General features: G+C 43.6%; 1 protein-coding gene across 1 annotated transcript in view; it reads right to left on the bottom strand.

Moving 5' to 3' along the window:
* The window catches only part of LOC114065833 (collagen alpha-6(IV) chain-like), a 38,209-nt gene that overhangs the window by 7,662 nt on the left and 17,206 nt on the right, over window positions 1-13,341 (bottom strand). The window contains exons 18-35 of the mRNA XM_027900024.1: window positions 12,886-12,990; window positions 11,827-11,987; window positions 10,632-10,811; window positions 9,884-10,067; window positions 7,589-7,660; window positions 7,058-7,165; window positions 6,645-6,866; window positions 6,246-6,407; window positions 5,263-5,271; window positions 4,109-4,279; window positions 3,875-4,018; window positions 3,485-3,610; window positions 3,052-3,233; window positions 2,678-2,741; window positions 2,104-2,178; window positions 1,603-1,710; window positions 817-924; window positions 331-402 (exon numbers count right to left, since the gene is read on the bottom strand). Of these exons, the coding sequence (XP_027755825.1) occupies window positions 331-402; window positions 817-924; window positions 1,603-1,710; window positions 2,104-2,178; window positions 2,678-2,741; window positions 3,052-3,233; window positions 3,485-3,610; window positions 3,875-4,018; window positions 4,109-4,279; window positions 5,263-5,271; window positions 6,246-6,407; window positions 6,645-6,866; window positions 7,058-7,165; window positions 7,589-7,660; window positions 9,884-10,067; window positions 10,632-10,811; window positions 11,827-11,987; window positions 12,886-12,990 (2,253 nt within the window). The remainder of the gene's footprint in view (window positions 1-330; window positions 403-816; window positions 925-1,602; window positions 1,711-2,103; window positions 2,179-2,677; window positions 2,742-3,051; window positions 3,234-3,484; window positions 3,611-3,874; window positions 4,019-4,108; window positions 4,280-5,262; window positions 5,272-6,245; window positions 6,408-6,644; window positions 6,867-7,057; window positions 7,166-7,588; window positions 7,661-9,883; window positions 10,068-10,631; window positions 10,812-11,826; window positions 11,988-12,885; window positions 12,991-13,341) is intronic.

The raw sequence follows: 13,341 nt of genomic DNA, 5'->3' as shown, positions 1-13,341 counted from the left end.
GGTGCTGCCCTGCTCAAATCAAACATCCATTAGAAATGGAAGAGTTTCATGATTTCACTCCATCAGTTTTCCAGCAGTGACATAGTCCTTCAGGAATTCAAGGAGAACCATCACCAGAAAAGCCTCCTCAGCTCCACAGGCTGCATCCTGTTCTTACTGGCACAGGAGAATTTGTTCCTGCACATTCAGCGTCCTGAAGTCTTTTTCTCAGGTCATAATTAAATCCAGAACTGGATGAAATAGGGGAATTCTGTGGGAAACACTGCTCTCATGATGGAGCAGTGTATGCATTTACCCAGATATGACACTTCCACTACACATTTCCTTTACCTGGTGTTCCAGGAGACCCTTTTGTGCCTGGCAAGCCATTCAGACCATTCAAACCTGGAAATCCATGAAAGCCTGAGGAGACAATGGGAACACGTAAGTGAACAAATTACCGAACAATCTCGTTAGATGGGAACGCACAAGATGCTTCATGGAGAATACAATGCCTAAGAGAAACCCGGCACACAGGGGAACACAGAGTGCAAAGTTTTCCTTCATGGAAGCTCTTCCCACTGTTCTCACCAATTTTACTCTCAGTGAACACCCACCAGTGATTGGGATCAAGCAAGAGCCCCTCCCTTTCCAACCACTCCTCTGCTCATTTCTAGCAGCTGGTGCTGCACAGATTGCCAAGAGCAGAGCTGGTTTCCCACGCACAGCTGGCCCACACATCAGTGCTGCCTGCCTGCCTGCCTGCTGGGATAAACTTGGCCAAAACACTGCTTTTCTGACCCAACTTCTCCCCCCATGTGCAGGCTCCAGATATACCTTTAGGTCCTGCTGCTCCACGAGCTCCAGGGAATCCAACAGATCCCGGCTGTCCTGGGGGTCCTGGTGGGCCAGGGACTCCTCTGGGCCCAGCATTTCCAGGGATTCCTAAAAGCAGACAAATATTTCTGTACTACACATCACATTCAGGCTGAAACAGCTCCATCTTACAGCTTCTGTTCCTGCACTTGACTCCTAAGATGGATGAATAAACTACTATTGAAACAAAGCAAAAGCAGATCCAAATCTCTCCTCACTACCAGCATCACACATCACATTTGATGGCTCTTTATTTTAATCATAGCAATGACATTCTTTATCATCCACTAAGTGAGACGCTGAAACAATTCACATACCACAAAACTGAACTGTTTATCAAATAAAATACTTCAATAATAACTTCCACTGTTGCCCAACCCTTGATCTTGATAACTATTTGGGAATCTACCTGCTAGTAACCCCACAACCCAAAGGCACCTGTAGCTGTCCTTCTGGGTAGGTTTGGCTCTAGAGAGGGAGCAAACAGAAGTGTTGAGATGAAAGAGCTGTGAAGAAGCTCCTACTGCTTGTATCTAAGGGAGGTCTTTCTTATTTGTTAATGGAATTCCTTTAGGTTTCGATCGTGCAGGATTCACCATATTTGACTGAGAGGACACTGATGTCAAGAAATTCCAGTCTCCTTGCCAAAGCCTCAGCTGAGACAGACCAAACAGGGCTAAGGAAATCAAGGTGAGGTTGTTCCAGTCACACCCTGAGCTGCAGAACTGAAGAGGCCTCGTCCTGTACCTGCTGGTCCTTCTTGGCCAAGATCTCCTGGGCTGCCTTTGGGTCCATTCACCCCAGTGTTTCCTGGGTAGCCTGGCTCACCCTTGAGTCCTTCTCTCCCTCTCTCTCCTGAAAGGATAAAAACATACAGCACAAATCAGACTGGAGAAAGGCGTGAAGAGGATGAGAAACGTGGTATGTTGAGGTTGCAGCACTCGTGTTTGCTTAGCCATTGTCAGGGCCCTGGGCTGGACTCCCAGGATGTCAAATACCAGTGCAAGTTCACAAGTTCCTCCTCAAGAAGTAAAGTGGACTCAGCATTAGAATTGGGCTGGTCTCAGACATGTTCATTGTCATCCAGATTTGTGCCCCACCCAGATTCCAGACTCCTCAGATCTTACCTCCAGGAGAAGGCTAAAGTATTTAAATTCATAGATTACAAAAATACCCAAATTTGGCAGTGTCATCCTGTTTAGTGTCTAGAATTTCACTCTTCAAGTGAGCAATCAAGGGATATTTTACCTGGGAACCCTGGGTCCCCTCGCTCTCCTTTTGCTCCAGCAATGCCAGGAACACCAAGAGACTCTCCCTGGTCACCTGCGAAAGAAAGGCCATTCTGTAACTGATTATTGACAGAGGTTTCCAGAGCTCTCTTGTTTATGGAAATAAACCTTGCTAAACTTCAAATTCATGGAGCGAACAAAGTCAACAGCAAGTGATGCATCTGAGTCTGAAAACACTTGTAACCAGCAATGGATGCAGATCCACTCATGCAAATGCATAAGACAGACATTTACAGGTAATGCCACAACATCCTGCACTTCACATTTTGATGTGAGGACATGAGAGAAGAAGGTGCCTCTTGCACTGTCCGAAATGGTTCACACAGTGCTGTGGCCAAACTTTCAATGGACCATAAAGTATTTAGGCTTAGGATGGGTCTTGTCTGAATGAAGCCCCTTACAAGGGGACATGTATTTCTGGGCCAGTCACTGGAGAGCAGTGGACACTTCCAGAACACCACTCATTCCTTTATGTCATTAGTTTTAGGACTGTGTATACTGAAAGACCATGTACACTGTGAAAGATTTCTTACCCTTTGGACCAGGGAGGCCCACAGGTCCTGGGAATCCAAGCGTTCCTGTGATGCCATCTGAACCCTGAAAAAAACCAACCCAACTAAAATGAGCCTTTCCCTTTCATTCTTGCTGTCCCAAGTCTGGGTTATGTGGGATAACAGAACACAAAGATGTAGGAAGAAATACTGCATTTCTAGCAATAATTAATGGTAATAATTAAATGACACCACAAAAGTGTCATTTAACGGTATGAGCCAAACAAAAACAATCTGGAATATTTGTAAGGAAAAATCCTGCCAGCTTCTGCTGCTTTGCTACAGAAGTACCAATCAGAACACAGGATTCTGCTAAGAGCATCAGAGAAGATGAAGATGCTTAAGAAGGTATTTACCCTCTCTCCTGGCATTCCTGGAAATCCCACGATACCATGTGTGCCCTTCTGCCCTGGCAGCCCAGGTTGTCCAGGAGGGCCAGGGAAACCTGGGTCACCATGAAGACCTTTCTCTTTGCCTGCTGACCCAACTGGACCAGGGAGACCAGGCTGCCCAGGGCTTCCTGGGAGTCCTTTATCACCTGGGTTATACAGAAGAGTGTAATGTCAGTTAATAATACAACAGAGCTGGCATTAGATCTGCAGAACAGAGCTGCAAAGGAAGATTGTTTTCTCAAAATTCAGAATTGCCAGATGCAAGCCTTGCTGGAATGGCAGAACAGAAAACACTGATACTGCAGGCACTGTGAGAAGGGCAGACCATGCTCCACTGACAACAAGCCCAATTACTGAACAACTGACACTAGCAACCAACTGCAGTGTTGTGAAATACCTCTAGGTCCAGGGAATCCTCCAAGTCCAGCTAATCCAGGATCTCCTTTGTCTCCTTTGATTTGCAGTGCTTGTTCTGAAGTCCCAAGAACAGGAAGACCTGGTGGACCTATATCACCTCTGTCACCTGAAGAAATAAGAAGTCAGGAAATCTTGCAAAATAACCCAGCAGGGAAAGGACAAAGCACTAGAAGCCTGCAGACAAAAACACAACTTCCATGTCTCCTAATGCAAATTCATCAGTAAGTGCTCAGCACCTTTGTCAAACAGGCCAAAGCATTTCACAGGGAAGAAAAGAGCTTGAAACAAGGTACCAGACACAGACATCTCAGAACAGCCTCCCAAGTCCCTCTGCTGCACATCCAGAAAAACCATTTCAGCTGTTTCTCACCTTTTTGACCTTGAAGTCCCACAACTCCAGGGCTTCCTTTTCCTCCAGCTGTGCCAGGAGCTCCTTTAAACCCGTTCACTCCAGGGACACCAGGCAGTCCTGGCATGCCAGGAAAACCAAGGAGGCCAGAAGACCCTTTCTCACCTGCACAGAAATGTTGAGAAATAGAAATAGAAAGGGCATATTAGTCTCTATGACTAGTGAGCACAGTAATCTCAAGACTGAAACACGTACCTTTTGGCCCAGAGAAACCTGGATGTCCGTCTTGACCAAAAGGTCCGGGTGGCCCCACAAATCCTCTTTCCCCAGGAGATCCTGGAGCACCATCGAGACCTGGGAAGCCTTTCATACCAGCAGGGCCTTGTGGACCTACATCCCCAGCCACGCCTTTGGCTCCAGGAAGCCCTGAATCAACACAAGAAGGACCTCAACAGAGTGTACTACGCAGGCACCAGGACAGTCTGGGGCAGCTCCCCAAGCTCTTTAAACACAGCGTTGTTTTTAATGACAAATGGACCTTACGGCACATGCAGCCTACGAGAAGGCAGAAAGCTCAGAACTGCAAAAGCATTAGTCAACTAATGATGAAATACCTATGGAGAGGGTTACTGCCTACATCACTACACAACTGGCGAGAGTGAAACCCCTTATGACGTGGCCGTTTCTGACCACCAGACACTGACCTGTAGTGCACAGCCTTACCTTTATCATCAAGGCAGCCACACCAGAATGGGGAGCACCATTATTGTCAGCTTCTGCTACCTACCCCAGCCTCTGGGGGAACCAGAGATCAGCTGGAGAGGCTTGTTTTCACAAGTTTCTTTTCCACCTTGGTAGTTACTCCAGAGCAAATTGCTCACTAAAGGAACGAGCTGATTGTGCTGTCACAAAACCAACACCATATGCACTGTTTTGCCTCTAAATGTTTCTAGCTGAAGCTTTGTAACAGTTTACGATTTTAAATAAAGGCTCAAACCACTGAAAACAGAATGCTCAGATTCAAAAGAATGAAGAGAAGGAAAAAAAAATCGGGTGGCTTCTGAAAAATGGCATTTGCAGCAGTAGCAGCACCCAAAATTCAAGCTTTGTTCTACTTTGTTATAGTCTTCTAAGCTACAACCCTGTATTTTTTGAAGCAGACGATGAAAGGGCTGCCTTACTTAAGAAGACAAAGAAAACACACACACACTTAAAATCTCTGCATATTAAGGATTTCCTTATAGGCTTGAAGCTTTGTTACCTTCTGAGCATTCTCCTTCCAATGGTTCTTTGCCTTCTGGTTTGATTAGCAATGATAAGGGGTATCACCTATGGTCAATGCAATTCTTGTAGCATTAAAAGCCGGGTTGTTAGTCCAGGAGCTTTTATGCTACACTGCATTTTCTCACCTTGACAGCCTATGTGAAGAACCCATAACCAAACAGTGTGACATCAGAAATGGAGAGTTGATGATAAATGGAATAGAAACATGGTGAAGGGAAAAAACCGACAAAATATGTGAACAGAAAGAACAAGGGTACAAAAGAAATTAATGATTCAGAGAGACAACAGCTGCAAAAAACTTTGATTATTTGGAGCTTATCATCCTAGCAATGGGAGGTTTTTTAAAAACATTTGAAGAAAAGTCATATGTGGTATACAGACCATAAATGTGAAACAGTAGAGAGGCAGAAGGAATGCTAATATTAAAATTAAAAATAAATTAAAAACTCTATGATTTTCATCTCAAATGATGTTCCTGCTTTCATTCATTTGTTGCCACTGTGCTCCAGCCCTGTCATTCTACATATCACAATGGCACTGTTATATCCCAGAGTTATGTCCTAGACCACTGTCTACCAATTCCCAGGTCTCTCTTTGCTTGGTTCTCCAGTTTGGCATACACCATTACAAAACACTTTAGTCTCTGCAGCTTGAGAGATACTGCTATACTCAAAAGGTGGGTTTTTTCTCTTTCAGTGAAGGGAAATATATTTATCTCCTGCCCCAGTGAAGAGAAGACAGAAAAGACAAGTGCTTGTGCTGAGGAAACCAATAATTTTTTGATCTAAGTCACATTTCAAGCAACCTCACACGTTAGGAATTAATTGTCATGAAAATGGGAGATGAAGATTAGTCAATGATACAGCCAGCAGGTAAGAGCAAAGATGTTAAAAATACCAAGACATTCAAGATTTCTTCTTTCTGCTATACTTTGGGACAACATTTTTAGGAGCTGCCCAGAGTCCAAGGCAACAGTCTCAAAATCTGCACTGTTATTTGTAACTAGAGGTAGGAACTCACTCCTAGCAAATGCCAACTCTCTCCCACACTTGTTCAACACTGCAGAGTTCAGCCCAGCAAGTTGTCTGCATTTGAAAACGTGACATACCTGGTGCTCCTGGAAGGCCAGCTGATCCCACAGGTCCTGGTTTTCCCTTAATGCCAAAAGGACCTCCAGGGCCAGGAGGTCCCCGCAGTCCAGGGACACCTGAGTATCCTGCATGACCCTGTTCACCTTTAATGCCCAGGAGGCCTGGTCTTCCATCCAGCCCTGGAAACAGAGGGATATGACATTACAGAACAAATAAAGCAAAATTCACAATTTTAATTAAAAAGCGAGTTTCAATAAAAGCCTTAGAGTTGCATTAGATTCTAAGAGAAAACCAGCAAATTACCATCTGTGAGCAACTCTGAGGAGTTGCAGAGTCTTGAGGAGACTGGAAAGAGGAAGGGTCTTTGAGGGACAAACAGTTTGCTGTTCCCACACACAAGCAGTATCAGTGCTCACCTTTTGGTCCTGGAAATCCAATATCACCTGCATGCCCTTTATCACCTGGGAGTCCAGGTCGGCCTCGCTCTCCCAGGGTTCCACTCTCAGCACCAAATACATCTCCAGGAGCTCCTTTTATTCCAGCTAAGCCTGAAGCTCCCATTTTCCCAGGCAAACCATCTGTTCCATCCAGTCCTGGAAGTCCTTGTGACCCTTGGTCTCCTCGAGGTCCAGGGAAACCTTCAAGACAAACCCAGTAAAAGACACTCAGCAGAAGCACAGAATAGCTGCTTCCATTGGCATCTTGAACAAAATCAACATTCTTCAAAATTCCATGCAAAAAAAAGTTGCTTGAAAAGCTGCAGAATGTTTCAGTACTGAATTAGAAACAGTAACTGGTGACAAAGTCACCCCAGTAACTTCCCTCTTACCAGGTTCCCCTTGCAAGCCCATTATTCCTGGAGATCCTGCCTGTCCTTTAGACCCATGTAATCCAGGTTGGCCTGGAATGCCAGAAAAGCCTTTGCTGCCTTTGGGACCTAAGGGTAGAAATATATTAATTAATAATACTAACAATGAATAGTGGAAGACAGAAATAACAGCACAAGAAAACAGGCTCAGATCTTTTCTGCAAAGCTGATGCTGGATACCCTTGCTGGATACACAATTTCAGCTAAATAAAGTCTCAAAGCTATAGCTGTTCATGGGCTACATGAACACAGAAGCAGAGGGTTTGTGTTCAGAGGCTACTCGAAAAGGAAAATAATAGTGCAGTTATCATGACAGTCCATGGGACCTGAGCTGAGTTACTCTGAAAAAAAAAAAAAAAAGACATTGTTCTGCCAATTAACTCTCTGGAATAACTATCACTTGGAGGAGGATTAATTAGGAGGTGTTATCTTGCTTGAGGAATAAGTGCTTCTTGGTAGTGAGCCAGTGCATTACATGAGTTGTCTCCCTACCTGGCAGTCCTGGAAAGCCGGGAGTGCCCGGGGGCCCGTACGCTCCAGGAACTATGCAGGGCAGGGTGATGCCTAAAACAAAGGAACACTCAGGTTGCACACAGCCCCTCTCAGGGAGATGGTCAGAAGAGGAACATTTAGTATCCAGATGCTTTTTACAGGACACATCACAAATGGCTGTAAGTGAACTTCTCTGAGACATTTTCCTCTTCACACATAGCACAGTAAAGAATGACATGTTCCAAAAAGCAAGCATTTGGGTTACAACTGACATGGAAAGGGTAGTTTTAATTAATACTGTTCCATTCACCTCACATGGCCTTAAGAACTGCCTTGTGCAAGTTTTTCAAAAACACTTCTATACAACAGCATATCCTGTATTTTACATTATTAATCAGCAGTAGAGTACTTGAACAACGGATATTTCATGGGAGGGTCATTGAAATGTAAACAGGACTGTTTCCTTGGGTGTTTTGCAAAACTACGTATGCAAGTCTTACTGCAAAAATTATATAAGCAAAACTTTATCTTCCCCAACTACGTAACACTCTACCTTATCACAGTTTACAAAATAATATCTGAGTATCAAAGAAATTAAACAATAATGAAATCATCGTGTCAGGCAGAAAAGTGAAACATGGGCAATTCCAACATTTTTGGGTTATCTCATAATACCAGTCTAGCTTTTTATGAAACACTGAGTTAAACTTCCAAAGCAAGACAGTTTCACCCTGTTTTACAGGATGTGACATGAACTTGAGCAAAATTGCTCAGTGGTATCTTTGACATGGTAACTTCAGTGGGTCACAGACTCTTTCCACATTTTTGTGTTCAGGCCTTTCAGTCTGGACAGCATAAGAAAGGAATATTTCTTCCACCCACCCACGTTTCTTTAATATTAGATGAAATTTCCTACATCAAAGGGTCTTTTAATGTATGCAAATTATTTCCTAGTATGGAGGGAATGATGCATTCACAAGTTTTCTTACACATCTCTATGGAGGTGCAAACTGAACTGGCTAATGACTTATTCACACTTTCCCACATATTTTGACTATAGATACTCTTCTACAAAGGACCACTCATTGTTCCCAAAGCTTTGATGTAGCATTCATAATAAGCTGGTTTCCTGATGTGCTCCACAGAATATCTGGAGTTCACATCACGCACAGAGCATTTTACTTTTACTTCTCTCACAATGCAATTTTAATTTGGCAGATTTTGTAAGAGACAATTTCCTGAACAAAGACGTAAGCATTTCATAGCTATGAGTTAGTAAAGCTTTTAGCATTTAGCATGTGACTTGGATTGGAAAAAAAGCTTATGCAGACTGTTGCTGGGGGACATTAATGCTGTCTCCTCAGCCCATACCAACAACCCAGCACGACACTGGTGTGAGGTAATGAGGTAATATAGCATCCGGCACAGCCAGCAACCTTCCCACCACTGTTCTCGCCTGGCTCTCACCTCCCTCTGGCTCTGAGGGTCCTCTGCCAACTCCTCACACTGCACTGGTCTTACCACCAAGTTTCTGAGCTCAGAGCATCAGTTTATCAGTCCAGAAACCCATGCTACAATACACCAACCTATACAAACCAATGTACCACCCTATGCCTGCAAGTACATTATTCTGCATTGTTGATACTGAAAGAATTACAAACCCAGAAGCCCAAGTACACACAGAATGAAAAATACACTGAAAACCAGCAGTGACAAAGAAAAAATACTGCTTGTCTAAATTTATATTTAAATGGCTGACATGGAATCAAGACACTGGGACTAGTTCTCTGCAGTCATTTTGTTATGAAAGCATTTTCCATAAACGTTTAGAAGTAGCTCAATTTGAGAATGAGCATGAAACATCATATATGAAGCATTATCAAACCCATATTTACTTACTTTATCACTTGTCATTATGGTATGCTTTAGGTACACACACTGACAACGAAGAAGGCTGTGCTTTTTTAAAAACCTCATTTTATTATTCTTCCTAACTCCCTTTGGTGTAAAATGATTCTCCAGCAATAGTCAGTGAGTAGGTCCACCTAACACTCTTAGTATTTGAGCAGTGCTTGAGTATTTGTTGCTTATTATCTGTGTCCTCCTGATCATGACAACCTGAGAAAGCTGTGACTGCTGTGAGGTTGGTGAGCCCACAGACCTGTTTCAATTAATTTAAAGAGCAATCTTTAGCCTAATGCAATCTTCTACCCGGCTGCAAGCACAGCAGTAAATTGAGTGCAATTTGACTTGCAGCATTGCACCTTTTCAAGCTAAGGGCCCAGCAACACCTACCTGGAGGGCCTGGAAGACCTGCTTGTCCTGGAATCCCATCCATTCCGGGGTCACCTGGTGGTCCACGAACTCCACTCGGACCCGGATATCCAACACCAGGGGAACCTATTTCTCCACGGTGGCCTTTGGAGCCAGGTAGTCCTGGCAGCCCTTTCTCACCTGGGAAACCCAGCCCACCATCACCCTGTGCAGCAAAGACAATTACAGCTGAAAATCAAAGATATATCATTTTTTAAAGTGCATAAGAGTTTCATTGTGGAAAGGTTCAGATGAGCCTGGAAAGGACTGTAAATTATCTCTCTTTATTTTAAAATGCAGGAAAACTCAGTGGCTATTAAAAAGAATATTTTATGTTTTATTTGCCAAAATAATGCAAATATTACATATTCTGAAAGTTCTGAAAGACTTTGCTTTCTTTTTAATTAAAAGGTTTCTGGTGTGATTTTTCTATTTTGAGATTTCCCTTGTGATTATGCCCCCAGTGTCTATTATCTTTTAGGACACAATAAAAACCAGCATTAGGGTCTACCCCACTACTGAAGTTTATCTTTTGACTGGGTAGCCAGAGGTTTAAGGACTGGCAATTATTAACCCTGATGAAGACAACTTTGTGCTCAGGGACTGTGAACTTTTCATGTATTTAAAGATCTACCACAGGGCTGATCACAACCAGTTAGCTAGGCCTGGCTACTGTCTGTGCTCCTTACTACAGTTTTGAAGCACTGCTGCTGAATTCATCTGGACTTACTGGAGGGCCTGGTGGGCCTGGCAAGCCTGGAAGTCCATCCCTGCCAGGAGTTCCCGGGATGCCTGAAGGTCCTCTGGGTGCTGTGGCACCACGGTCCCCACGAGCACCTTTGGCTGTTGCATAGGATGGATCCCCTTTCTCTCCCTTAGGGCCTGGCAGACCTTGCTGACCAGCTGAAGCCTAGAGACCAAAAGATAAAAACCCCAGGGATATGAACACGCAGAGAAAAGGCTTGGCTTCTTAAAAACGTCATATGAGAAAAGGGCACAACGACTGGAGCTGGAAAGGATCTCCAAAGGGTTTCCTATTGAATACATTACACTGGAAAAAAAAGAAAAAAAGAAGAAAAAAAAAAAAAAAAGAGAGGTTTGATTATTTTCAACTGTTTCTACTGTCACTACATCTTAACATGGCAAGACAAACCCTATTATATAGTGCTACAGTGACAGCAATCTTGTATGGCATCTGGGAACATTATATCCCTCATGATATAACAGGACCCAAGTACTGAATCTTCTTCCCTATTCCTTGGTGTGCTGCATTTACTGACACTGATAAAGATACTCTGAAGCTGAAAGATTGGTATCTTTATGGACTATGATTTTCAAAAGTAAATACTTAGAATGAGCAATGTTCAGCACTTTGGAAAATCCTGTTTGTTATGGTTGCTGTTTGATAAAAATCCCAGCTGAACTCTCTCTAATGTAATGAGCATACAGCAGTCAGGAGGCAGACTGCATCTACAGGGCACAGTTTTTATAGCATTGAGCAATGATGTGGAAAGGTCTCACCCTTTGATTTTTCAGATCTTCTCTCCATGCACATGTACATCTGCTTCCCCAGCCAGCCCTCACTCAGGAAGAGCCCTGGGTCTAATCCATGTATGTCTACGTCCAAGAAGTCCTGGGGTAAATAACTGCTACTGTTTTCCTCTTGACTGCTGAACGTGCAGTTCTCAGAACTTAAGGACCATTTCTTCTCCCGTTTTTTGTAGGTGGTACTGCCCCTACTTTCAGCTTTTCACAGATCAGTTTCTAGGTTGCCTTTTTTTTTTAAAAATCCAAACAAGTAGAAGACATTATGGAAAAAAAAAAAAAAAGTGTTCTGCTTTCACTACATTCAACACCAGCAATTGCACAAGGGCACTTCTTTTCCTTTAATTCATGACAACCAATATAAACTCTTCCTGCCTTACCGGAGGGCCTCGCAGTCCTGGTGCACCCACAGTGCCCGGGTCTCCACCAATGCCCTTGGCACCAGGCACACCAGGGCTCCCCGATGGACCTGGTGGACCTGAGATGCCTTTTAGACCAGCTCTTGTAACTCCTCCATCACAAGCACAATCACCTGCCTCTCCTGGAAAATACAGTCAACACTCCAAACTCAGTTTCATTTGGATAAAGACCCTTTTCAGTTGCAAGAGCTTCAAAAGGAGTATTTGATTCAACTAAGACAAAGCCATTCTCGTATGATTTGATTTTATGCCTCCTCTGCTCAGCTGATGAGAGTGCCAAGCAAGCGGAGCCAGATTTTCCCCAGTTTAATTTCTGTGCAGAGCCCCTCACCAAATTATCAGGTGCAGCATAAACCTCAGCATTTCTAGACCTCTTCCCAAAGGTTTAAACTCTCCTAAACAGATGGGTTTAGGAGAGGCTTAGGGAAGTCTTGTTGTTTTTTTTACAGATAGTTATTATGTCAGAGAAAGCAACTCCATACTCCCAGTCACAGTAGGTTACAGTGACCTTCAGCTGAAGCTTTATATTTCCCTGAAGTGTAATTGGCCATGGATCCAAACAATCACCAAGCACAGTGGTGTCTGCATGACAATGGCTTTTGCTGCTGAATCTGTCAAACACTAAGACCCAAATTCTCACAAATTTTAGCACAGAAGAGAATAAAATTTGAGTTTCTCTGCCATTTACAGCCTGTATTGCAAAAAGCAGTGAACAAGATTTTATTTCTAAGTCTCACTGCATCTTATGGCTTTAAAGCATAACTTAGTTAACTTTCTGGGTATGAGATATTTATCAGCTTATTTGGCTGAGCAGAGTGGGAAGTAGAAATAGGATTTTATTAGCAGTGCTGGGCACAACTCTGTCTAAATTGTAAAGGCTGTTGGCTCCTTTAACCCAGCTCAACCTCCTGTGATTTGTCGTAAAGACACATCTCATCCCTTAGAATATGAACCATGTGTAAATGTATTTCTGAGGCCCAGGGACTGCTAAAAGGGTCTCCTGAAACAAGAGGCAATTACCTTTGTAGCCCTTTGGACCCAAAGCTCCTGGAAGTCCTCTTTGTCCAGGCTCCCCTGGGGCCCCAATCCTTCCACTCAGGATCATCTCTGGGGAGAATGAAGGGCCTATATGCAGAAAGAAGGCAAGGAAAAGCCATGAGAAGGCTGATTTCCAGCTCATTACTGACTTATAATGTCACTTTTGCAGCTGACAGATGTGGCACTGGATGAAACTGTAACTGTGGAAGTTACACAAGGAGGTGGAACTTGGTTGGTCTCATGGGTTGCATTCCTCTGCCACCTTTGCTTCCAGCTCCTCATACAGAAAAGCAAAAGCTCCCACGATGTGGGTGCAACAGGGTTTCATTCCTCTACTCTGCCACTGCACCTTTTCACAGACTGAGTTGCCCAAAGAACTCATCAAACTGTGAACAGCAAGTACAAAGAAGGGCAAATGACTTCTCATTCAGGGGCTGC

This window comes from Empidonax traillii, unplaced genomic scaffold (assembly GCF_003031625.1).
Source record: "Empidonax traillii isolate 1590-97213 ecotype Southwest subspecies unplaced genomic scaffold, ASM303162v1 scaffold20:size5563877, whole genome shotgun sequence".
NCBI lineage: Eukaryota > Metazoa > Chordata > Aves > Passeriformes > Tyrannidae > Empidonax > Empidonax traillii.
The sequence above is the reverse complement of the archived record's forward strand: the minus strand, read 5'-3'. Positions and strand labels throughout refer to the sequence as shown.